The sequence below is a fragment of the Melanostigma gelatinosum genome (genome assembly GCF_949748355.1).
Source record: "Melanostigma gelatinosum genome assembly, chromosome: 9".
In the NCBI taxonomy this organism is placed as follows: domain Eukaryota; kingdom Metazoa; phylum Chordata; class Actinopteri; order Perciformes; family Zoarcidae; genus Melanostigma; species Melanostigma gelatinosum.
The window spans coordinates 7,522,281-7,550,002 of NC_136642.1; the positions used below are offsets into that span (position 1 = coordinate 7,522,281).

At 41.1% G+C, this 27,722-nt stretch overlaps 1 protein-coding gene across 4 annotated transcripts in view; it reads left to right on the forward strand.

Annotated features, from left to right (window-relative positions):
* The window catches only part of thrap3a (thyroid hormone receptor associated protein 3a), a 38,146-nt gene that overhangs the window by 7,642 nt on the left and 2,782 nt on the right, over positions 1-27,722 (forward strand). Inside the window, exons 1-7 of one of the 4 annotated variants that reach the window (XM_079275281.1) lie at positions 15,922-16,033; positions 20,841-21,003; positions 23,592-24,533; positions 24,924-25,604; positions 25,836-26,008; positions 26,349-26,460; positions 26,733-26,817. In XM_079275281.1, the coding sequence (XP_079131407.1) occupies positions 20,864-21,003; positions 23,592-24,533; positions 24,924-25,604; positions 25,836-26,008; positions 26,349-26,460; positions 26,733-26,817 (2,133 nt within the window). In that variant the 5' untranslated portion in view covers positions 15,922-16,033; positions 20,841-20,863. Of the gene's footprint in view, positions 1-15,921; positions 16,034-20,734; positions 20,751-20,840; positions 21,004-22,506; positions 22,601-23,591; positions 24,534-24,923; positions 25,605-25,835; positions 26,009-26,348; positions 26,461-26,732; positions 26,818-27,722 lie in introns of those variants that run through there. The other 3 variants (XM_079275283.1, XM_079275282.1, XM_079275284.1) reach the window with 3 other exon arrangements.

A 27,722-nucleotide genomic window follows, 5' to 3' on the forward strand; every position in this document is an offset into this window, starting at 1 on the left:
TTGGTTTTTTTTAAGAGTCCAGAGGAGGTTTTAGTCCCCCTCTCCCCGCCGCTGGTATTGCCAAACAAGGAAATAGTTGCCGATGGTTGGCATCAATAAAGCCGTGGGGTTGGCATGGAGGAGAGTAAGCTGGTTACTTGAAAACTGCGTTGGACTTTATTTAACTCCGATCCAAAAACAATACGTGCAGCCAAGACAGGCTGCAGTGTGCCAGAGAACTTATATGCTTATACATACACAGTATACTGTATATACATTTTCTCATGGAGTTTTTGACGCTCATCCATTCGGACAGGGGTATCATGCTGCAAGAGAAGCTTGCGTTTTGCTTTTCTAAAGGCTGAGGGGAGCATCCCGCTGTGCAAAATGTTTGTCAACATTTGTTACGTGGATGATGCACATTGCAGTGGAACACAAGGAGGAGGACAGTGTGTTCCCATGTGTATCTGATTGTCCTTAAAAAAAACAATTAAAATGAAATGCAAGAAGCTGATTATAGCTTATGCTTCCAGCATCTTCTTACTTTGGGTTCAGAGAGGAGAGAGATATGTGCAGATGTGAAGAATAATACCGGCACACTCGCATGGCGTCACACATCAAAGTCAGAGAGACTTTGTTAAGTACATGAGGCAGGCAATTTCTTTGGCACCCTGTTGCGTTTCTTAGGAAGCAGTCCAAATGACTGTATTGATGCTTATTAATCCTTGTTCTAAATGGATAATCACGCTATTGCATGTTTTTGCACAAAAGAAAATTGTTCTCGGTTTGCTTTTTTTTATTTTCCATTACAAGAAAAGCAATGGAAGGAGGAACATGAGAACCAAAGTCGTCTACATGTGTTCTTCATCTGGTGTGAAAAGACACTAAATCTAAATTCAGTAAAACAGACAATCTCAGAAGGTCGTGGGAGCTGTGGGAGGTTAAAAAAAAGACTTGAAAACAGTTTGATGGGTCCAGTGCCAGGGTACTTCCTGATTATGCAAACTAAGCCAAGCATCTTTGCACACAATGATCGTAAAACATTTCCCAAAGACTCATGCATCATGCTTGTATGGACGCAGAGAAGAAGTCCAACTTGTGCAACATCTTGGGTTTCATTGGGACAGAGGGAAACACAGACCACATTTCAGAACTGGGGGAAGACCAGAATCGTGTTGATCTGCACATTTTCCAAAAACCAGATCTCTCAAGATACGAATAATCTCTCACTGTGAAAGTATTACTTCCAACAACTTGCACAGGACAGATGACCATTGCATCATTCGGATCTTGGCCAAATGTGAATTCACACTGTTACATCAAATAATAAAACTCAGAGATGTCATGATTTCCAGTATAGAACTATTGTACAAATGCTTCACTTACAGCAGGGGTGTCAAACTCATCTTCACTCCGGGCCACGTCAGCATCACGGTCGCCCTCAAAGGGCCGGTTGTAAATGTAAGACTGTGTAAATGTAACTACTCCTAACATATTGGTAAATAACTGTCTCTGCATTTGATTGTTGTTTATTCAAGTGTAAAAATATTGTACATGCAGTTATATAAATGTAAAAATATATTTAAGCACATTTCTGTCATTATAACTTAAATCCTTTTAATTTAGGGTTAAGAAACCCACATTAGTCTATCAAAGATCAAACTATTAAAGAAAATATCAAAGACAAATATCAAACAAGTTATTACAATAACTTTGTTCAAAGCTTAAAATCCTTTCAAGGGTGCGTTTGCACAATTCCACATGAAGTATTTCATGTGTTTTTAAAGACACGTTTTAAAGTAGTCTTCAATTTACTCACAATACATTTCCATTTCAAGTGTACAGTAACCAGCCAAAGAGCTGCTTATATGACTCTAAGTATCTCATAGTTATGACTTTCTATCTCATAACTTTGACTTTCTATCTCATAATTTCGACTATGGAGATATTTTTTTGAATCAAATTGTCAAAATTCTTTCTTTTTTTTCCTTTTTTTTTTAATCTGGCGGATTCGCGGGCCACATAAAATGACGTGGCGGGCCGGTATGTTTGACACCCCTGATAGTGTCTCTGTGAAAAGTTGAGCAACAGTGGACTTGTACTTGTGTTGCTTTGAGGTCAGAGAAAAAAAAAAAAAAAAAAGTACTCAATAGGTGCAAAGGTGAGACAATTTAAGAAAGTCTCTGCCCGTCCAATGAACCCGATAAAGCTTTAGGTTGTTTATGAGAGGAACAATTTCAGAGTGCCTTGCGTGTTGGCGAAGGTGTAGTATATCGCCATTCCTCTCTCTCTCTCTCTCTCCGACTGAGTTATCCCATTCCGTTATCAGAACATCCTCCTTTCACAACCCTCATGTCTCACTCCACCAGGCAGAGTCCACCATTTAAAAACATACAATCTCTCTCTCTCTCTCTCTCTCTCTCTCTCTCTCTCTCTCTCTCTCTCTCTCTCTCTCTCTCTCTCTCTCTCTCTCTCTCTCTCTCTCTCTCTCTCTCTCTACATTGAGTGATGGAGCATCTGTGACAAACATGGCTGCTGTTTGCATTATGTGTAAAAGGGAGAGTGCACATACAGACTGTGCATGTTTCTGCAGCACAGATCAGAGGGGAAAAGGGGGAAATACAGCTTAACTGAATCTTGGAGCTGAACCAAAAGCCACAAAAGTGGGTCTGCGTCTAGCAGAACAGAGCAGAACAGTGGGTCTATTCAAACCAAACCATTTTCCCCTGGCACCAGTTGGAATGGGTTTAAAATGAGATCACTCTTCTTTTTTTTTGCCATCACACGAAAAAGGTGAGAAAAAATGAATAAAAACAGAAAAGAAAGCATTTTTTCCACCGTCCAAAACAGCAGGTGATCCGTGTGTGTTGTAGTTGAGTGAATCAGGTTTCATCGTATAGCTTTGAGGATGCAAGACAAGAAACTAAAACTTGTTTGAGTTTTTTTTCTTGGTGGAGTTGTTTTCGGAAGTGGAGGAGACTGGAAATATTTCCCTCACCAGAGTAAGAGCGGAAGAATAAATTCACAGTGCGATTCCACTTTGACACTTTTTACTCGCCCTTCCTTCTATAACACCTGTCTCTGACTCTCTGAAAAACAACCACAATTTCCTGTTTACACTGACCCCATGAGAGAAAACTGTGCAGGCTCATCACAAGCGTTACACACTCACTGATCTTAGTCACAGACTGGATTGCTCCAGTGTATTCAAGCTAATCACAATGTCTTTGAAAAGCCAGAATGAAATGTTAAGTATGATATTTTCCTCATCCAGAAAACAAATATGGCCCACAAATGCTTGCAATAAATAGCAAACATAGATAAGTGGGCGGATGGATATTCGGATAAATCACATACAACACATGCAACATGCAAATGGAGAGGAGAGTTAATCACACATCTGAAGCCCTTAATCATAACGGCACAATCAGCCAAACATGTCTGAACAGGCCACATGCTTGGCAAAACACAAGCAGTAAAAGCTGACTGAATGAACCTCTGCGTTTTAAAAAAAACCTGAAATGCATTAAGTTTTCTTTTTGTTAAGAAAGTGAGGAAATTTGCATGTAGACATGTGATGCCCAATGTTAGCTTTCACTCAATAATGTCTTGTGCTATTTACCCTTTGCTAAGTCCCACCCCCATTCATTTCCACATGCTTTTAGTATTTACTATAAAAAAAATACATTTAATCTAAAAAGTGTTCACATTGACTCTGTTTTTCAAAGCCTTGTTCCACATGATGGAATATTTAGGGAGTGTGTCTCTCTCTCTCTCTCTCCTTTACATCCTTCCTTCAAACATTTTCCATCACGGTCAAAAGTCACTTGCCAACATAATGGTTGAATGAAGTCTGTTTGACTGCTCCAGGAATTCAGAGAAGACCTTGAATTAGCATTATCTCAGTTAGCCAACTCGCGTGGAACAAAGTGACCTTTGCATCCACACAAACATATTCAGGCCTTCTCCTCTTTCAGTTTGCGAACAAAACAAACAACTGCACAGAAATTCGATTTTTTTTCCCCCAATGTAGCTGTTTTCCATGCCCTGAAAGCTCTGGAACCAAGCAAACCATGAGGTGAGTTACATTTCAACCAAATTTGCTATAAATTTGATTGCGATTCAGAAGGAAACGTATAAAAAAGCGTCTCATCATTAACTGCCAAATTAGGTGTTAATTAGTTTCCATACAATTTATTCTAGCCAAGTATAATTACACTACATCTGATGCAAATTATGGTTTTTTTTTGTTTTTGGTCATTTGTATTTACTTTCAGTGAAGGCTTTCGTTCTCTGGGAAACAATTATTTCCACTAAGTAACACAGTATGAGAGAGAATCAAACCCACATGGGATTCTGGCAAATCACAGTGGATGGGAGCACCTCCAGGTTCTTCTGTGCGTCTGTCAGAATCTCTGCCTCCTCTCATTCAACAAGAGCTTCACCTAAGCAGCTTATTAAGTCAAATGACTCGTTTGTCATGATGAGGTGTGAACATGTCGCCTAAAGACTGGAAACAAACGGAGTTGATGTTACTCTACCAACGTAATGTTCGTCTACTCAGCTTTTAAATGTTTCCATTTACTAATTTAAAGCAGTCACAAATGACATTTGGATTTCCATTTGAAAATGGATCATTTGATCCACTGTGGTTTGTTAATATAATCATGTATATTTGTATATTCAATTACCTAGTGAGCAATACAACTTTTGATTTCATGATTTAATGTGTCTCCTCAAGACAAATAGGCTGATGCAAAAGTATTAAGTGATCTCAGACCAGTCAAACAAAAGCATGGATCCCTGTCGTACTTATTTATTACCAAGCCAACAGAAACATTAATGTTCTGTATGTCTAGGTGTCTTATAGGGGGTGAAAGCTCAATAATGATAATGACAAAAAGACTTGCCAGAAGACACCATCCAAACAACCATTATGGTCCTGCCGCATGTGGGTATATGGAGTGTGTGTGTGTGTGTGTGTGTGTGTGTGTGTGTGTGTGTGTGTGTGTGTGTGTGTGTGTGGGTGTGTGTGTGTGTGTGTGAGAGAGTGTGTGTGTGAGTGAGGGACAGTGTGACACGTTTGCAGATATGATGATTTCCCCACAGACCTCACTCGTTATCTGTTATTCCTGAGCACGGTAGTGCTTCTCCTCGGGGGTTAAGCACACTGAAAAACAATTACAAGTCTGGTCATCCTATTTTGGTAACAGGTTTGACACTTAGAAACTCCCCACAGCTGATGTTTGTGAACAAGTGAACGGTTACATCTCCTTATAACTGCCACCAAAGCCGTTTTGTTGCATCTCTGAACTTTGGCTCTGGGCAGGCATGTGCAACAAGTACGTACAATTGTCCGCTTCTTCACCCACTACTGTTGACATGCCTTTGAGAAAGAAGCTTTACTGCACTGGTAGAGTTGATCAGCAGGAAACAGTTGAAGGCTGTGGTTGTTGGACAGCGCAGAGCAAACTTGTCCTCACATCTGTGGACCACTCATCTTCTGCAGTAGCATGAGCGGGGGACAAGCCTAAAATATGTGAATTACAGGCCAAGTTGGAATATACCTTCCTATTCATTCCGCTTTATTTTGGTTATGTAATAGCTGCTGAGGTCTACACTGCTGAAACAAACCTGACTTATATCTTCAGGTCACAGTGCGTCCTTACAGAGTGCCCACATGCAACATTCACGTAGCCAAAGTAAATGGAAGAGCAACACCAGAGACTATTAATGAGAGCGGAAAAGGTCTCAATGAGTTTGAGCTCAAATGCAGTATAGGCAGAAAGAGCAACTTTCTAGAGAGCCTCCGATTTGTGATGTTAAAGTTAAATGAAAGGGTTGGGTCACCCAAATGACAAAAAAATGCATATTTTCTCAGTTGCCACTTGTGGCTTCTAGCTATGCAGATAGCTTTGATGTATCGTCCCAGATTCTGAGATATCTGCTGCCAACGCCAATACAGTGGAGGCCAATGGAATTTTGTTGCTCACAGCACAAAAAAATACATTTAAAAAAAATAAATTTTTATTTCCTAATCACTCTGGATAATCCACAGAACATAATGTGAAAAACAATGTGAACAAAAAGATAAAAAAGGTCTCCACGAAAACTGCTTCAAAAAACGTGTTTTTTGTACATATTTTTAGTTTTGTTTTGTATGTATGAAAGCCGATTGACATCGAGTGTGTTCAGGGCAGTTCCCGAAGTATTTTCAATTATGTTTTGCACCACGAAAAGATAAGATGACTGCAGGGAAGTTTGAATATGCATCTTGGAGATGTGAGTCCCACATTTAGAAAGAGACACATACCACCGATGTCAGATATCAGGAAGTCATTTAAAAAGGTGCCCCGTGGAGTTTTCTTGTAAACAAACAATGTTATGTTTCCAGTCAGTGTTACTCACTAAAATGCAAATGACAAACACGGTGAATTCATTTCTTCACTAGTAACACATTTGCAAAGCCTTTTTTTAAAACTTGTTACATGTTTGCTAACTTGCAAAATGGGTGCCATGTGTAAAACAATTGCTCAATACGCTACTAAAAGGTCCTTCAGGGCCCTGTAAGCATTGTATTGTTTCCTAGTGATACGTTTTTAAATGACGAGAATGAATGATCCTAAGCATTGTGCTCTAAAGCCGAACAATATTTCAATGCTACGAGGAACACAAACACAATTCCATTCCCTTCCATCGCATTGGTGTGGCAGCAGAAATCTCAGAAGCACATAAAAAGCCATCTTTCTGCTTTTTGCATGGCAACTGAAGATGACCCAATCATGACTGGATATATGTTGAGGCTTACATACAAGACTTCTTTTGTCCATTTCATGTTGAGAGGGAAAAATTGGGGTCCTGTCATCAGCAACTATAGGCCCTAAAGGCCTACAGTTCAGCACTCGTATAGCCACGGGGCCAGTGAGAGGCATCGTGTGTTTCCAGACAGAGGCGAAACACAACTTGACTTGTCAGGCAACGCTTTCAAAAAGTCATCGAGTTGGCCACAAGTGTTGCAGCCATTTCTGCCGCAAGCTAAATGCGTCCACGCGGTTCGACAATAGAAGTTCAGGGCAACGGCTACTGTGTGAGAGTCTCTGTGGTGTCGACATGCTGAATTCAGTGCCAAAGACTCAGCCTGCAAATGTTAAAATGTTTATTGTATAAAAACTTTTTTAGCATGTACCAGAGAAAGAGATATACCTTTGAGGCAGTTTTCTGTCTCAACATAAGTGGTATGGCAGGGTGTTTTTCTTTTGACCAAAAGTCACTGTGGTCTTTCCAAAAGCATTCCTCTGTTGCTCTCCATTTCCTTAAAGCCTTTTTTGGAGTTCGTTAAATGCAGCAGATTTTTTTTGGTGTATTTATCTAAATGTGTGAAATTCATTGTTTTTATTTGTAAGACTTTAAACATTCGTTGTGTTGTTTATGCTTGTGTTGCTTCCACTGGTAGCAGTGCAAGTTGATAAGAAACCCCTGCTGGAAGCATCTGTCTTCACTGAATGAACCAAACTTTCAATTTCAGTCACTTAAGAGGGAGTGATACTCTTAAACAGAACAAAGGAGGTAAGGTCTTCAGCTTCCAATCATATTATCAACTAAAGTCTATCCAAGTGCAGATAAACTAACAGGCATAGTGTATGTTTTACTTCATTAATTGAAGAAAATCTCAAGGTAACGGAGACCGTAATAACTCTTGCTCCCATATAAAAACGCTGCTTTTACAATTAAATGCCAAGTCAAAGTGTATTTTTCTTAGAAGTAAGTATAAGTCCACATGGGCTGTTCAGCATGTTTGTCTGTGGACATATGGAGGGCAGTAGTTTAAGTAAGCTGTTATTCACGTCCGTGAATTTGAACTGTGGTGTCCAACTTACCATGTTACTCAGTTGCAAGAGTGACCTCAAGGGTCTGGCATTACGCCCTGAGCCTCTACCTCCGGGACATAAAATCTGCCATCCATTCATTGCCATGATTAAGTTACAGCTAAGGAGATGACCTTTGAAAAAAAAATAAAATGTAGCCCCATAAATACCAGCGGAAAAAGATCAACAAATAAATATAATCCATATGATGTCAACTACCCCGTTTATTTGCATAAGCCCCCGCTTAAGTTTTGATTGTCGCATGGTTTTATTATATGCATGAGTTTTTTTTGCAGCAGAAGTAAATTAAATATGCTGTGTTAGCTCTTAGGCCACCACAAGGTGAAAATAAGCTCAAGGGAACAAGCAATGACGTCTCTCAGGTGTCAGGATGCCATACGCACGTTTTATGATGGAATCTGTAGCCTCTTTCTCTGGTGCCTCGCCTCCCGATTATGTTCTAAGGTTGCCAGTGATCCATCAGAAACACTAACTGTAAGTGAAACCGATGACAACTCAGAGAGATGGGGCAGCAAAGGTTGGCTGGATTTGCACAGGCACTAATATTATCCATGGAAGACCACAGATAGAAGGTACGGAGCACACAAGTGCACCCGTGTTAAAAAAAAGTGTTTGCATGAGTATGAAAATAGGTAAGCTCTTTGACTCCTCATGTCACGCAGCTCTGTTGACTGCAGCTTGTGATGTTTTTTTATTGATGTGGCAGACAAACGGAGCCGGGCCTTGGATGCCTCGGGGGAAGGCGACGGCCTCAGCTGCTCTCCATAACAAAGCCCATCCTACGCGCCTAGCTGCTCTTGGGGACGCCTCCTTTGGGTTGAAGAAAAAGTGTTTTTCCTTATGCACCGTGAAGTCCCATGTGCATTTCACAAACACAAACATGTGGGGTAGAAGACTGCCTGACACACACACAAACTTAAACATGAACTCTCCCCTTGCCAGCTAAAGAACTCTGCTGTTGTATTTCAGGTTTATATTGACAAATCTTTGCCGTGTATCTTGCCAGAGGTGAAGGAAGCAACTGAGCTGAATGATAAGGCCGATGTCAGAAACCGTTTACCACTTACTAAAGGACACTTACTATCTTAATCTGATAACTTGTATCTGTGCTTGTTCAAGATCATTTGGAGCAAACAGTGTGCAACGTGTGATCAACTCCTGAATGTTTTTTGTCAGCACTGAGTCGATGGAAATGTTCACATGTCAGCTGCTAGAAGGGCTCGAAACCCACCACAACATCTGCTTTATAGTATCGCTGTGGCAAAATGTTCTCAGACTTGCCAACGTGTTGCCATAGTCACCTCGTTCACCTCGGGCATAATAAGCACCTCGAGCCCAGACAGCCAGGCTCTCTGCGCCAACCCTCAGTAAGCTGATAGAATATCAAACTTGAGAAGCTGTAAAGCAGCAGCGGGCAATTGACAAACCGGATCCAGTTCCTCAGTTTGCAAAGTATTTGGGGAGATGCCACAAGAGGTGTCATGTGGCCTTAGACCCCCAGTTCACTTGTCATTTGGCTGTTTGTACGGCCTGACCACCACCTGCTGTGCCTTTCTCCTAAACTGAGTTACAAATAAAGCCATCATAAATCTAATTGCATTAGAGAAATATTGAGCCACCAAAGTCTCCCCCACTTGCTCTATCACCGCTTGGCAGTTCATATCAGCCATGTAAGCTATTTAGCTTACAATTTAAGTACAACATTTTCCAAGTCCCCCAGGTACTGAGTCATCAAAACCTCATACATGGAAACCTTGATCCTCCCCGAAACCAACAACCCCCCACTTGACGTAGACCGTACTGTAACTCCAACTGACCCAGCTGCCGGGCTGCGTGAGTGAGCAACATCCAAATTTAGTTGAAAGAAGATCCCTGGCGGGTTACACTGATCACTAGAGAAAGGAGTGTGGGCAGTCCATTCTCCTTTTGGTGTCCACTCTCCTTATCTATTGAGACAGTGGGAGTCGAGGGAGGAGACAGAGGAGAGAATGTTCTGGCAGGATCTGATCTGAGGCCAGAGGGGGTTTGGTTCCAGAAACCAGAGCAACTATCTCTTGAAACAAAGAGAATATTCATTGAGCTCCATGCGGTGTTTTTTGATACTGTGATGGGTTGTTGGGGAAAAACCAATGAGTGACTCACAACACAAGAGTTGAGCAACTCCAAGCTTTTTTTTCAGCTCATTTGTGGTTGATATTGTGATTGCATATGTCTAATAATTCATAATGGTGCCAGTCATGAGACTTATTTTACCTTCAGTATGTAATTTAGTGTGAAGAAAAAAAGTGAATCCCAGTGAGAGTAGCTGGAGTATTCTTTCGGATTCTGTACATGTGCTTCCAGATAGCTTTGAAACACACAGGCCTCTTTGTTCCAAACACATATTGTTTCATGCTCTATTTATTTGCGATCTAATCGATCATGATCCCATAATACAAAACAGAGGCATTACTGCTTACTTGACTTTCCATCTTAATAACATACTATTATTCCCAAGAGAAAAACAAGGTGTCATACAGTATATATTTAGCTAATGACTTACAGTATGGTTCTCCACTTCAGAGCATAAATATATAAGAAATAAAAAGGAAATACAATATAGGTCAGGAAAGTTTAATACAAGGACTATTAGAACAGAAGGGATGGACGAAGTCTGAGGTCCGAAGAAAAGAAAGCCTTCCCCTGAAGACAGATAATTAGCCGTTACCTTAACAGTTAACATTGTTCTGTAGCTATGACAGAATATTCAAATGGAGTAGATACAATAAAATGAGCGTGTACAATGTAAAGCAACAGTCCTGAAATATACGGAACCTTTGTGATCAAATGGTGATGTTTTCTTTAAAAATGTATAATAATGGCAATATTATATCCTATTATATGGTGTGCCTAATATTCAGCCCGATAGCAGGAGACGACAAGATGTTATTTCCATTTGCTCCGTTTGTGTCCACATCCTTTGCTGAAGCAAACAGGTTACGCTCAGTCTTCCTTTGAATAAAGGAGCGTGAATTCGTTCTTAAGCTCAACAAGTTTTATGAAAATATGACAATGTTTTAAAGATGTGTTCGTCAAAGACAATTGTACCTCATCTCATTGGTGAATGAAGGAAAAACTAAATGTTTTACAGACACAGCACATCAGGGACAGAATGTCTTTGCGATTTAGTTTCAAACATCTGCACACTTAAAGCTGAGTACCATTTTTATTACTTGTTGGCTCCCATTATTTGTCAACTAATCACATCAGAGCTCCTATTTAACCCCCTGAGCAAGCAGCTCCAACTTGTGTCCCCACCGTTCTCTCCTATTGCTGACGCAGGGTTTGATGGGTAAGGGTGGGATTCAAGCCCTGCAGAAGCATCTAGCAGGCGATAATAGGCTCTGGACAGGGGTCATGGAATCCCCAGGAGGCACAGGCAGCTGTCTTGCTGCGTTTGTCTCACCAGACCCAGTTTGGTCGATGCGTTGACATCGAAGAGGACAAGAGAGACATCCATCTTGTGCTGGAGAGGTGTCAGATAACCCGACGTTCATAGTGATATGATATGAATATCATACTTTTTACTCCCGTCAATAATGTGACAGCTATATAGTTACTAGTTACATTTCAGATTCAGATTTTACAGAAGAAAATATGTAATGAGCATATAAATACAATTCATTGTTACAGATCCAACTACGCAACAGTAACAGCTGATAAAGTTGTCATCATTAGCTCCACCTCAACCAGCTGGAAGCTGAAAATAAATCGGGTTTTGAATGCAGCACTTGTACTCATTCTGTTGAGTCATACTGAATCTAGCCATGTGTTTTCACAACAGCATGGAGTGGAAAGGATTTGGTTATGTCTATATGGCTTTTGTAAAAAGACAAAAGAGTTGTCATCATCAGAACAATCAAAGCTTTATTTTGAAATGAATTACAAAATGATTCAGCGAACAACCACATTATTAAAGAAGAGCTTGGCTCTTTACAAGAGGTAACCACAACCAGATGGGACTATATTATGCAAAAGAAAGGCCTAACATCCAGTTGTTAACCTAAAACGTCTTCAGAGAGTCAAATGATTTGCAAGAATACATACTTATCCAATAGAATATGAATATTTAAACAATGACTTTTGTTGATATTTAAAAAAAGCTCCAACATCCAGCTCAACAAACAGCTATAACAAGCAGCTACATTTCAGTATATGCGTTTGTAAGTTTTTAGGTAAACACAGTAAAACATCGTGAGAGATCAAGTCATTTCTTATGTGCGGTCTCTGTGAAGGTAGCGGTAACATGTGGCTCAAGGTCCATCAACCCTTGGGGATTATGGGTGCAGTAATTAGAAGTATTGCTGATGCTCTGTGTTCAGGCATGCCAGCAAGGAGACGGACAGCTCCAACAGGTGGAAAGGATATAAAGCAGGGGGAGTATGAACTCTTTTATCCCGGCACAGAGGGAGAAAGTGGTGTCAGAGGGATTGCCCAAAATAACCTGCCTGGTGTCTGGACAGTGGCGATATGATGCAGAGCTAACCGGCGAGAGAGCTGGATGGGAAGGGGCCCCAGGGCAAACTGTAGGTGCTAAAGCAGGGGCCATCCCAGCAAAGATAGTGTCAAGGCTAATCGGCAATAGTTTTTGTATTCTGCTTGAGGAAATGTAATTGTAATTTAATTGGAACGAATAACAAGTGGGAAAAGTTTGTGACTTTTTATATCACAGGAAATATCCTAAATCCAATTTGAATTATAATCACTGAAATGGGCAACTATGGCACGCAATACATGTTCTGGGAGTAATTCTAGAAGGTTTAGGATTATGAGTCAGATAATTCAGAAAGACTTCCTCACTTGCCAGAAAAAAACAAACAATTAGTGCATAACATCATTGAAAATATTTGTTTTTGGAGCACCTGGGTAGCCGAGTGGTTGCAGTACAAATATCTGCATCATCCTGGGTTTGATTCGGGCCTGGAACCTTTGTTGCATGTCATGCCCCTCTCTCTCTCCCGCATTTATACAACATAGCCTCCAATGCTCCAAGTTATAATGCTCCAAAAACGAAGGGGGTTTGAGCTAAAAGCTAATGTGACCATGCCAACATACTTACAAACAGTTTAGTGCGTTAGCATAATGACATTAGATGAACAGCAATAAACTCTAAAGTACAGCTGAGGCTAATTAGAATGTCATATTTACAGGTATTCGTTCAAAAATGAACATTGGACAAATTCATATGTTGACCTGATGATGGGGCTAGATGAGGTCAAGGGATTGTTTTGTATAAATAACCTCATCCAAATGTAAGATGCTTGGTCTCATTTGCTGTGGATTATTGGCTTTTAGCCTCAGGGCCTTCTCAAACTGAGCACAGTTCGTCCTGTGTTGACACTTGTTTTCTGTGGAGGAAAGAACTGAGTTCTGTGAGAGATTCTTAACTCTGACCATATGAACTTACACAAATACAAACATGCCACTTCCTGCCTAATTTCCTTTGCATCTTTCAGCCACACTGATACTTCTGATCCCATTTCGCCTACATAAGCCGAGCTATTTTACAGTGTCAATTCCCTGGTGGTCACATTTTGAATTAATCAAATGAGCACTTCAGATGCACTTCCAGGATGTACCAGTGGTATGTGCACACATAACCATTTATGGGGGAATGTATTTCCAATGCAAATGTACACGGCATAGTTTGTCACGGCACATTATGCCTGCAGACAGGGAGATGTATGAAGAGACACATTTCCTCGACATCTACATGTAGCTAAATAGTAAGACTGCAATATTCAAAAAGACAATTTGTGCAATTGGCCAAGTAACTGATATACAGTATATTATATTTGATAAATATAAATAAAAAAAAACATACATATGCAGCTGTGAGAGGAAAAAAAGGGTTTCTTACTTGAAAAGGACACAAAAGAGATGCACCCACCCCCAAGCAGACTAGCAGTTGTAGAGATAAGGGTAATGCCACATATGTCTCAAATGACCCTTCTGTAAATCCATTATCTCCCTGTACATGTATGTACATATATATTAAGAATATTAAGGGATCAGGAGACCAAATCCAAGAGGATGTCTTCATGTCCAAAAATCCCAAAGTATGTTGTTTTTGTAGACAGTGAGTTGGCTGTGTCTAGGTCGACATGATAGATGATAGCAGGAGGTTTGATGCATGCGTATAAACATGTCATTATGTTGTATTTTTGTTATCAGGATGATTAGAAACTATTTTGTTCCCAGTAGGACTACGAAGGAAACGAGTCTCTGTGGTAGACCCTGTGAGCTAATGTGCACTGTATAATACTGTACAATTGTCAAGGGGATAGAGTTCATGTGGCTGCTGTGCACACTTCATTTTCCTTCCCCTGGAATGTGCTAAATGTTGAACATATTGATATTGAAAACAAGCCAAAAAAATCAGAAGATAACAGATCCTAGAGTAATGTCTTGTGTGACAGAAAGCATTTCTGACTTTTATTACTACACTGCTAACATGTAAGTAACACGATTGGAATATTATTAAAGAGACACTTCACAGAACAGCACAGCTGATCTGTTATGGAGTAAGTAAAAACCTTACACATCGTTCCAAACTGGAAAAAGTCCTCCAAGATTCATCCTTCTACAAAGCAGGCTTCATTGAAAAGGTGAAGAAACAGTAATGCCTCGGTAACCTTGTCAATATCTCAAACCAATACCAAATGCTTGGTGTCTGCAAATTTGAACACTTGCATGCACATTTATTACAAAGATTTAGTATTTTTCCCAAAAAAATCTTTTCTTGGCAGGATGGAAAAGCCTTTGAGAAAGCTCATGAGTCACTTAAACCCTCCACTGAAACCCATACCAGTGAAATCATGTTTGGGAGATCAAAGACGAATACAGACTGAGTGTGAAATAGTTTGAGTAACTCTACATATTAGAAATGATTCGTGTAAAGATTTGAGTATTCACAGCAAAGAATCATACCAAAGGTAGTAGGTACTAAAGACTATACGTCTGTAGCTAAGCTTATATTTCACATTTATAACTTGATGAAACCGTGTCCCTTAGAACAGGTATTATGACACTTGGTTGAACGTATTTGGAGTTAAAGTTCTTTGTTCTCAGTGGTTCCTGTGAAATACATTTACAAACGACGACATTTTTGCAGAAGTACAATGAAGTCCAATGGAACTTATTTGTGTTTTGCACACAAAATATGCAAACTTCCAACTCTGAGATACAGTTGAAAGATCCTGATTTATTTGTGTCTATCAGATACATAGTGAAGGGAAAAGTACAATTCCTGCTGAAATATAAACTCAGTGGCCACTTTAATAGACGCAATTATACGGTCTAAAACTTCTGCCTATAATGTTCAGTTTTGGTTGACAAGATTGGTGATCTTTGGTTGGGAAGATATTAGTACTCGTTTGAAAATATTATTGGCCAATTGTTCGAAAAGTATGACAAAATGAATTTGCATTGTAATTATTGATATTTAATGAAATAAATGTAATCAAACAAAAACAAATAACTTCATAAGTTTATTTTTGAATTTCTTCGAAATCTAAGTCTACCTTGTAAAATGGCAGATGAAAAATGCAAATTAGCCAAGTCTACAAATGAAAACTGGACTTCACTACAAAGAATGTGCTGTCCACTAATAGGCGAACCAAAAGGAACAAAGAAATGGCATTATATTAATAATAAACAAATGGGAATGTAATAGCGCCATAGGTTATACAAACAGACACAGTATCCACAGTAGCTGTTCCCTGTAGGACAGTTACTACAGTGCGTTTTCATCGGGGATGAACAGGCTTCTTTGACAGAATGATGTCATTAAAGGACGGAGGACTTATTCGCCCATTGCGTTTCTGATACACGGCTTACTGAACTCCACTCCCGTTCACGGCGATGTGAACGCGGAAGGAAACGTGAACCTCTGAGCCACACGGGGCGGTCACACCTCCGTTTCTCTGAACAGCGCAGACTCCAGCCGACACACACACACACACACACACACGTACACGCGTACACGCTCGCACACGCTTGACATACGCGAGGCGCAACTGCGCAGACACGCAGAAGACAAGGGGAGAATTCGTCTTTAACTCGTTGCTGCAATATTACACGGCGCTGCCTGAATGTGACGCGACAACACTTAACGACAACGCTCACCGGTGAGTAGTTTAGCCTTTTCTCCATTTATTGTATCATTTTATATGATGGTCGAGAGTGGAAATAAATGTAAAGAAAATCATTGTATGGCTGGCAGCAACATGGAAAACGATCGTTGCGCAGCACAGGGATCATCCACGCCAAAATAAAAAGTCACTGTATGACATTACTTGCCACCAAATTCTGCCTCGAAATTAAATGCGCACACATATTGACAAGAAAAGTATCAAAGGTACATTGTTTGACCCTCAGAGGGAGACGTCGTTCTGGATGAGGTCCTCGGGTGACGTTGAGTGCGTATTCCTTAATCGATTTATTATTTTCCGTCACGCTGAATGATGCGTCATTATGCGTTTGGCTGCACTCTACAGCCTATGGATGCGCATGAGGAAACTCCAGGAGGATTGCACTGTCTATCCTGTCCAGGACATGAGCCCTACTGGCTTTGATATGCTCTCCTTTGGCGTAAGGTGATGTCATTTCACCAAGTGTAGTGAAAATATCTGTGAAGTAGCCTCAGGGTTGAATAATTTGCTAGAAGCTCAGCAGCCACAGTCTCAGTCAACGTTTACATCTTGAACTTTGTTTAACGGTTGAGGGATTTTTAAAGTGCACTCGTTGGACCACCGGAGGACTGAAGGAGGAACTCAATATCGGAGTTGTTTAACTTTACCTGTTGTTTTTAGTGGTTGGCCCAATGACTGTTGTGATTGCAGGTTTCACCAATCTGTCCCTCCACCTACTGTAGACAGCTAAACTCTTGAACCAAGCCCAACATGTCATACTGCAGCAACAGGAATAGTCTCTTAGACTTGAGGTCAACTTTAGAGTTTCCTGTAAATGCTCATCTAAATGGGTTTTGTGGTCCAACATGAAACTACTTCTGGGGTTCAGCGATGCAAAAAACAAAGTTTAAAAACATTATCATGTGACTTCCTGTTGGTCTGCTGCACCCTGGTTGAGGTTGACCCGAAAACAAACACCAGCAGCACTTAAGTACACATCCAATGAAAAGGTGTGCCCATGTTGCACGCACAGAAGTAGCATTAAAGATTCCTTTCTCTTGTTTTCACTTTTGTGTAAGCCGCCTTCTTTGTGAGGATATAGACTTCCTGATCATGTATTCATCGTACTGGAAATGTTTCTCTGTCTGTATGTGGCTTGGAAGTGTTGCCAATATTAACATAGGTAGTCCCAAGAAGCAGAACATTTTAATATCTGCAACACTGGAGTACCTACAGCAGAAAATTAAAGCATTCTGGTTATACGACATGCCGCCCATAATTAGCTTGATGAACACCAACCGTTTCTAAACGCTTCATGCAGAGACTTCATTTAAAAGGCGCAGGAAAACACAAACAACTCTGTGTCCTCTCATCATTGGATAGGAGTTCCAGAAACGTGGTGATGACAGACAGCTGAGGAGCATGTCGGTGGGAGGATGCCTCAGAGACACTTAGCCGTGTGACTTTTTCCAGGCAAAAGTAGCCTATAAATCGTGAAGTGGCAGACGCTACCTTTTACAAACTGTTGATTGTGAACGTTTTCAAATGTAGAACTAAACGATGAAAAAGCAGCAGAAATCCTCCTAAAAAACCTGAGTGATATTGAACTGCCGTAGTTGGGAGAAAGTTAGCTGCAACTGATATAACTGGTATCAATAAACCTTCACCCAAGTTCAGTGCCAAGCTGAATCGTGTTCTCATCTGTCATTGTAGGCGATTAGCAAAGATGAATGTTGCAGGAACTGTCTGCATGAGCTCATCCATTTGTCTCTTTAGCAGTTACAGTAGCTCCCTAAAGACAAACACTCAGCGTATACACGTTCAGAGATAACTGAATGAATCAGGCTATTCAGAAGAAGTTCTGTTTTTTTATTGAATTACCCATGAAGGAAGCGGAAAGGTTTATCTTGTGTAACAGCTCGGCCTGCGGCTTTGCTGTCCATTAACTGCCTCAGCATGAGAAGTGTCTTGAGGGAGCACGAAGAGGGACTGCCACATGTCAACAACAACGATTGTGCCAGTGACAGTTGCTGTGGCTTTTCTGAAATAGCGAGCGGGGCGTCTCAGGGGCACATATAGAGAGCAAGTGTGATTCCAGCTGCCACTGTGGCATCCAAAGTCTTAATGATAGGGCAGTTGATGAGTGCAGTGTTTCTTTTCATGTGCTTTGAGCTATGTATCAAGTTGCTGGACCATTGTTGATCAGAGCTACTTTTGCCGTAACATGAAATAAACAGCTGATGAGGATTATACAGCTGTCACTCCATACTCATAAGGGGGGGGCTCTTAATCGAGTCTGTGTGTGTGTGTGTGTGTGTTCTGGAACTTCTATCCTTGCGAAGCAGTTAAATTCTGTTTTACTGTTTAAAATGTGTCTACTCAGCCAACTTTGTTCTGTGTTTTCAATCCTGCAATGTTGAAGACCAACTTTTCTAGTTTGTTCCTGGTAAAATAAGTTGACCATCTTTGTTCAAATTATAATACCAATATTATCGATCTCAAAATCTCACACCCGTTGATACAAGCGTTAGATAATCAATAACAAGGACACTCAGTAATACATCTCAGAAAACCTCCCAGGAAGACTAGAGTTAGACTTTAAACCAGGAAAGATGTTGTTTTTCCCGCTGCTGCCATTTGTGAACGCATCATCAACTGTAGGATCTGGTGCAGAGTTGACAGTGGAGTGACAAGCACACGCATGAGGTTGGCAGTTGATGAAGTGGGTTAGTTCAGTGCTCCAGATGGAGTTAAGGTGAAAATGCAGACATTATAGGGACAACTAAAAGTCCTCACAAGTATAGTAAGACACATGTGTCAGTAACTGCGTTTGGGTACGCAAATGTAGTCGTGAGTGATTAAAGACTGAGCTTAACGCGGCCTTTCAGAGAGGCTGAAATGCCGGTGATTAGGCTGCCGCCCACACAGTGTGCTGCCGGGACAGCTGCAGCTGGTTATCAATCAAGCGTTTAGAGAAAAGCAATCGAAACGGATCCCACTGCACATTCTACCAGCTAGTTCTTTTGTAATGAATACAGAAGGCAAAGAGGCACTTCAGTTGCAATCTCGTAGTCATCTACTGTACATAAAGTCATAATGCAATACTCCTTGACTGGGATACCACAGCTCTGTATTGCTGGTGGGTGATTTTTGCACCACTGTTTTCCATATGTTCGCTGTAACATACAAATGTCCCCCTGGGGATGAATAAAGTACATATCCATCTGTCCACTGACAGTTTCTGATGAAACTATTTTCAGCCATATGACAATTGTCTAAATCACAGATCTGTTGTTTTTAAACATTTAATTACAGCAATTACAACAAATGTAGAATAATTTAAGGAGCAGTGTATAATATTTAGTAGCATCTAGTGGTAAAGTTGCAAATTGCAACTAATTGAATACCCCTCCGCTCACCCCTCCCTTTCCAAGAGTGTCAGAGAACTACGGTGGCCTTCAGGTCACGTAAAAACCTCAGGAACTATTATGTGCAGTCGGCAATTTCCTCTGTCCAAAGTCCTTGAAGATAACTCTCATCATGAAAGAACATTTATTTGATTCCTGGCACGTCCTGTAGGCCGAGGATCATATGTCACAGACCATGTGGACCTCGGAAAGAACTTGCTTGGACGCCTTGCCTTGCTATACAGAGTAGAAGAGACGAAACGTACTTTGAAGTGAAAAGTATACTGAAGTGAACATGCAGTCTCATAGCAAATTCACAGCTGATCATAAACCATATGCAAATGTGATGTGGTGAACTGGCCACTTTAAATAAGTCACGTTGGACTAGTGAAGTGTGAGTTCAACAGTTACCGGTGCTTTTAATCCCGAATGACTAGGCATTTTTTTAAAAATTTAAAAAAATGAATTGGACCGGTCTTCTTTCTTCGTAATTTGTATTCAATTCTTGTAAAGACAACATTTGTAGTGTGAAGACATACAGTATTTAGCAGCTTTGCGTTCTATTTCAGAGGCATAGATATATGGTCGGTAATTACTTCCTCAAAAATGATCAGCTCAGTCATTTGTGCTGAATATTTCATGCCACATCTGTTCACATCTTTCATTTTCTCATGTTGACACATTCTCAGCGGCCGTTGGTAGAGTTCAGTTAAGGTGTTGGAGGAAGTGTGCATAAGTGGCGAGGTTTGGAGTTGATTGTAGAGACTTGTCTATGGGCAAATCATTCAAAAATGAAAAATAGATTGGAACATGCTGGCTTTGCTTTTGTCACCTTATTTGAAAAAAAATGTTTTGTCTTTTCATGGGAACACGGAGACTACAGAACAAACATTTCTGTCACAGGTTTTTTCACATCACCCAATTTACAGTACATATATATATATATATATATATATACATATACATATACACACACACTACAGTGGAGGTAAAGTACAGCATATCCAACTATGTGTTTTAGAGTGGGCTCAACAAGTAGTCAGATGACTGACATACGACTGCCCTCTATGCAAATGACCAGCGACCAAATAAAACTGCTTGTGTTTGGATGCCCTACACTATTGCCTTCTTCCTTATCCACAGCTGTTCTGTCTCTTCACTCAGCTTTGCCATTAAGACTGCTTTTGAAGTGCATCTCGGATGACTCATTTTCCTACTCCTGCCTCACTTTAAATATATTTTATTTTTCTTCCGTGATACTTGTTGAAGATTAATATCCATTCAATGCAGCTAATGCCTTAAAAAGGGTAAATGAATAACCGTGGACTTTTTTGTTAAATATATTGTTTGCCGTTTACAAAGTCCTAACTCGGCTGTACAACTCTTTTGTGCGACAGTTTGAGGTGGGCTGGCTGCAGTGATGTCCAGAGCCACTAAATCCGCCTCGAGGTCCCGGAGCCGCTCCAGGTCCCGGAGCCGCTCCAGGTCCCGGTCAAGATCCCGCTCTACCTCCCGCTCCAGAAGTCGCACCAGATCCCGGTCCGGGAAGCGCCACCACCGGTAGAGCCCCGTTTTATGAACTATCCTCCTTTCTGAACAATCTATTGGCTGTGTTGTTTTTCTGTGGTCAAGATCAACTGCCTGTTGCTTCATTGTTGGAGATGCCTCCAGAATCCACAATCATTCAAACAAGGTTATGTACTAATAGTATTTAGTACATACAGTGTGAATGAAGAATGAAGAAGACCCACCTAATGCTGAAAGTATGAATGACTGTGATGAAGAAAAGAAAAACTAGCAGCAGGTGCAGTTGGTAAAGTGCTGCCTTGTTATGCACAGACACCAGTATCAATCATCCTCTAAGCCCCTTTTCCACTCAAATTCTATCGAGTAAATCGTATCCCTAAGATCTGACTGGTAAGATTTGACATGTAAAAAGATATGTATGCAGGTAGATTATTTGTGACAGTGGGGATGTCAACAGGCAGCTTTGTGTTCAGTTATAGTCAGCGTGTCCTGTTAGCTGCATAGTTATTGATTTCCATCTGCAAGACCTTCTTGTATTTGTCCTGGACTTTATTACGTTGGTTCTCATGAACTCTGGAGAACTGGTGCAGCATGTAGCGCTTTAATGGATTTGGGTTGGACTCCAAACTCTTGACTTCGGCTTCTGTATCAAGAGGAAATTGATGTTTTAGAAAGAGTTCAGCTGCCGGTTTGGGAATTGACTTAAGTAGGAGCGAACATTAGTGCAGTTTGCAATTGGTGGGAAAACATTTTCATATTAGTCGACCTCATCGGCGTATGCAAATATTTAATCAGGAGGGCAGCATTGGTTGGTTTGCTGGAATAGAAATGTGCTGGTTGTTGGGTTATCTGCTGGATATGATGTGTGTTTTGAAGAAAAAGTGAGGCTTCACATTGATGCCTTTGCTGTTTCTATACAGAATGACTTGTGGTAATAAAATGGCAGGGCGGCTCCTTTTTACTGGCAGTGCGCATATTCAAATTAGCATGAGTAAGAGACATGGAAGGAATCTAATGGTTCACTCTTCCTGTGCCCACCTTTCTCATGTGCAAATGGCTTTGTGGTCACACTGGACCTGTGCAAGCCTGAATGCAACACACCAAAACATTCTCACACATTATTTTCCTACATCTTGTTGGAAAAACACAGCTCCAACAGGTTTGCAGGTCTGAAGACGAAACACAAACCTTCTCCTCTTGACTCCCCTTTCACTGTCAGCATATCTTAATTGATGAGTCATCAGTAGTTAAATGGGCCACAGATGCAGACTGCAGCAAAACACTTACTCTGGACTTTCCTAAGTGACTTATTTCAAGTTGAATAAGACAAATCAGTGTATTTTATACACAAAGACCACATTGAGATGTTGAGAGTATTTTGGATGAACAGTCAGCGTAGTAAAAATGTCTCACTAAACTGGTTAAACAGCCAGTATAGCTGGCAAGCATGGAGTCAAAGGATCGGAGTAGGAGATTTTTTTTTCTCTCTCAAACGGTCCATGTGACTTTCTGCTCCACCATAGTTGGCCAGACGAGACAAAGTATCTGTAGCTCACAATGTGAGTGTGCGGCGCGGCTCAGTGCGCTGCTCTCTTTGCTCACTCTGTATTCCAATGCAAAAACACACTAGGTGAGTCTTTTTTTAGCCTTTTTTATATGGCATGTCTTTAGTAGTGTGTTTTTTTAGTAGTGTAGTGTGGTTCTGCACTGCCCCGTCGTTATTGTTCTGTAATATATAGGCTTTGTATGTATTTGTAAATATACTTTCACATTCCAGGTGATTTTTACATTATATTAAGATTGTAATTGGAAAACCAGCTGAGAAGATTCGTTTTATTTCTTGATAGTTGTGTAAAAGTTGCTGAAGATGTACTGTTGCTGTAGAGAAAACACAAACAGAAAAGTAACTAGTTTGATGTATTGCAGTAGATTTGCGACATTCACAATCTCAAAGCTGTTGGTGGAAAGTTGTGGATATTGTGTTGAGATGGGTTAAAAAGAGCATGTTGGACTGATCTAAATCACTGAAGACGGGTATAATCTGTAGATTGTGTTGAAGGCTCGGGCTACAGAATGACACAAGGCTTTTCATCAGAAGCGCAGCAGAGCCACCATGTGGCCTCGTCTCACCTTGCATCTTGGCTCTGCACCACAATGTGAAAGCTCTGCTTTTCAAACGGACTGGTTTTATTCAGTGGCAATCTAAGTTGCATTTGTTTTTGGTATGCGTTTGTCAACTTATAACATTTCACAGTCCATTTAGCCATAGTGGCATTCAGTGCTTTAAAGTGTCCTTAGTGCGATTAGCCAACAACTAGATGTCTTTATAAACTGAGTGACCAGGTTGTACTACATCGGTGAAATGGCAAAGCGCCATATGATCACATACACAGCAGGGGTGTATCCGTCTCTCTGCCCGGTTACATTTTGTGAGAGAGTCTCAGATCGATGTTAGGAGTTTAGTGAAGAGCCTGTGAGTTACAGATTCAGGAAGCCTCGAGCCAACTGTACATTCCTCAGAAACTTCAAAAAACAACGTTTTGTTATGTATATCTACAGTCTTAATTTGTGTATTAAGTGATACCTATTTGCTTGCTTTTCCTCTTTGCTTTTGTTCACAGCTCTAGGTCTCGGTCATGGTCAAGATCTCATTCTCCATCTCATAACCGGGAGAAGAAATATCAGAGGGGATACCAGAATGGTCGCGAGTTCCGGGGATACCAGCGCGGCTTCCGGAGGCCGTACAACTTCAGGGGCCGAGGGCGGGGCTACTTCCCTCGTGGACGCTACCAGCGTGGTGGCTATAACAATAACAACAACAACTTCCGCCCCAACTGGAAGAATTACAAGCAGTACCCTCAAAAAGAACAACAGCAACAACAGCAGCAGCAGCAGCAACAACAGCAGCAGCAGCAGCAGCAGCAGCAGCAGCAGCAGCAGCAGCTGCAAAACCATTCACGAGGACGCTCTCACAACCTCCAGCAACGCTCAGGAAGCCCCCCTCGTGGTCACTCTCACCACTCTGACCGATCCTCTTCGCCATTATCCAGACACTCGCAGCATTCTTCCTCTTCCTCACACTCATCCTCTCCCAAATGGAAGCCATCCTTGTTGCAGATTAACCAGAACTCCAAAGATGTGAAAGAGGAGCTTTTTGCCTCCAAGGAGGTCCAAGACGGAGGAGGGGGAGATGAGGAGCCAGTGGAGCTCATCGGGGTGTTGGCAGGAGATGCCAAAAAAGGAACATGCAGCGGGAAAAGTGAGGGAAAATGGCAGAGCCTGGCAGACTGCAGAAGCAGTCCAAAGAGAACGAGTCCTCTGGTAAGCTCTGTCGTTATTGTTGGTCAGAACAGCCAAACTACAAACCAGTCAAGTCCTTCCCCTAAAATCACAAACGACATTGGCAATGGCGCCCCCTCCTGCAAGATGGTGTGTAGTAGTTCATCCTCAACCAAGAAAAGCCCACATGAAGGTCTAAATCCAATGCTTGCAAGCTATGACTTCTTCTCCAACGAGGAATACCTGGATGGAGATAAAACCGCAATATCCATTGCCTTCAAACAGTAAGACAGATTTTCACTCTTCTTTTTTCAAATTGTTTTATCAGACTATGCAAGCTTTATAAATGTACAGATACAATGTGATGAATTATTTTGAATGCCTTCGTGTGCCTTTTTTAAGTCCACACTTTTTATGTCATTTTATCCTGGGCAGTAAATATTTGCGTTGTTTAACAACATTGATTAACAAGGAAAATAATGTAAATATCAAATTAGGGCCTTTACAAATAAGATTCTTTTAAACACCGGAGGAAAAATAGTTTCAGATAAGTATTTTATAGTTGAAAAGGCTCTAATTTGACATCTTGTCAGATTTCTTTTTTCATTTCTGCAGTTGTCTCACAAGTTGCATGCCCAGTTAGATGCAGCTCTTTATCTCTTGTCATTGTTTAGGTTTTTGGAGGAGCAAAAAAAAAAAGCTCAAGCTCTTGAAAATGGCAAGACCACAGAAGCAAAAGATGTGGACATGGAGGAAGGCAAAATGAAGCCCAAAACATCAGCAAACATCTCTGACTCCCTGTCAAGAAAGTACAGAGAGGACATTGATGGTGAAGTGTCTCTGAAAAGCTTTTTGAAAGCTTCTCCTTTTCTGTCTGCTGACGGGGAGGAAGAGGAAGAGGTGCTGATCAAGCCTCATTCAAAGTCTCGTCACAAAGACTGGCACAACGGGGACGAGTCCTTTAAGACAAAGATAAAGGTCACTCACTCATCCCGGGAACTGTTTGATGAATGCTTTGGCAAATGGCAGAATGTGGCCTACTCACAGGTAGCCAACAGTGACCTCGACGTCACGGCAGAGGATATATACCTCGCTCGAAAGCAGGAAAAAGCAGCGGCCATTGCTGCTGCCCTCGCCAAGAGGGAGTTGGCGGGAAAATGTGAGGGACAGTCCCCAGACATGGGTGGTAAAGCCAGGAAAATGGCAAAATCTCCCCCCATCTCATCTCATACACCACCACCGAGGAGGCGCTCTGACAAAGAGCTCAGGGGAGAGGACTCCTATTTCATGTCCTCAAGAAAACAAGAAACTAAATTAAATGTCAGAATGGATTTCCTTGGAGAAAGCCTGATGAGGTGAGCGGCACATAATGATACTGGGTGTTTCCTCAGTGAGCCATAAGTCTTATCTGTACGTCCCGATGAAGACATTGCAACAGTAGCTAATACTAAACTTCTGATATACTGATTCCTAACAAGAATTATATCTCTTAACTCGTTTTATGTGATTGAAGGACAATCTCTGTTTTTTGACGATTTTTTAACCAAAAAGCAACATACCCAAGTTATTTTTTTGGTCGTTTTCAGGTCTTCTGATATCTTAGCTGAGGAGCGACAGTTGTCTCAAGATCTTGTGCAGTCCTCAAAAAAGGATCAAGAGTTTCGCTCCATCTTTCAACATGTTCAAGCTGCTCCGTCACAGAGGAGTCCCTCCGAGCTGTTTGCTCAACACATTGTCACCATCGTTCACCACACTAAAGGTGAGTCCTCACCTCTTTTGCTGTCATTGTTAGAGTGGAGTAATCTAATTATAGCTTCTTTTCTTTTTTTTAAAGGGACAAATCACTCTACATGTTTCGTGGAGTAAGATTTAGCCATTCAGTTTAGCCACGCTGAGCATTGTAAAAACAAAGCAAGATGTTTTTTAGGAGACTGTAAAACAAGGCCTGCAGCACATACTAATGTTTTACTTCCTACATTATATAAAATCTTGTGTCACATGGGAATATTGAATTCAACGCAGCATCACAGATGGAAAAAGTCACAGACAGTAGATGCACTTACTACTTTAACGGCTGTTTTTACCGTGTCCCTGCACAGCTCAGCACTTTCCGGCCTCTGGAATGACTCTCAGCGAGCGATTCACCATGTACCAAAGACGAGCTGCAGAGAAGGAAATCATGAAGCCAAGAAAAAGCCCAGAGATACACAGGTAGAGTCGCCTATTGAGTGACCCTCTCACCTTCAGTGTGCTGTGGCTTCACCTCCTCTTTTAACAGCTTTCAGGTATTTCTCTCACCTTTCCTACCTGAAGAAAAAAAAAAACTCTCTCGGCTTATTTGTTCTCATGCTCAATTTTTTCTTTTGTCCGTTTTGTAGTTGAATGCACTGTAGCTCACAGTTTGTCGTTTTGGCACTTGTACCGTGGTTCCTTTGCTGTGTGCATTCAAATCATCTCGCCTTAACTGTGTTTCCTTCTCACAGGAGAATTGATGTTTCACCAAGAGCTTTTAAGAAACACTCTCAACTTTTTGAGGCGATGAAAAGCTCAGAGGATGGCACTTACAAGGTGACTGAACATTTTGCAAACTGAAGTACGTTGGAAAAATCAAACAACAGCAAACGAGTGCGCAAGCCAGATGCCTTTAGGCTGAACTCTCTGAAAGCCTGTCAGGCTTTCCTTGAAGGGAGATGCAGAGTCTAAGAAATGCAAACGATGAATAAGGCACTTTGACTTTGTTGTTTGTTATATATCGCCTTCAAACGTGGTGAAATGCTTAGACTGTGGGCACAAGCCTGACCAAGGCCAATGAATCATATAAGTTCAGAAATGGAAGCCACTGTGCCAAAGCTGTTCAAAGGACTCTAAGCAATTGTCTTCGTAAGTATTCTTTAAAAAATAAGGAACGGAATTAACCAACCGCAAGCACTTTAATGCGCCTGTGCTTATATGTACGTGCTTAACTTTCTGAGTAAACACTCACAATATTTCTTTATTGATGCGCATGGGCACATGGTCAAACATGAGGCGCAAATACTACTAAAATATATTAAAGTGAGTAAACTTAAATTAGCATGAATCCTCTTTTTCTTCACTATTGTTAAAGAACCATGCTGGTTGTTTTGTCATACTCAACAACTACAAACTGTTCATACTTGTAAGTAGGGACACAAAACTATTTCCCAAAGCATACCTCAAAGTTTCTAGATTGGTTTCCCAACTCCCAAGCAGCGATTGGTTTCACTTCATGTCAGAACAGTGTGATAATTAACTCACAGAATGTGGGAATTGGCCGCTGAGGACGTAATGTTACACATGGAAGACATACAAGCAAGGATGATGTGAAATATGCTGGTGCTGTAGTGCAGCAGATTCTCGAAGCCTTGGATGCTGGATTTTCCCCACAAGCATTCGAATGCCCAGTAAGGAGGTTTTCAAAGACCCATTTGGCATTTAACCATGGATTAACTTAA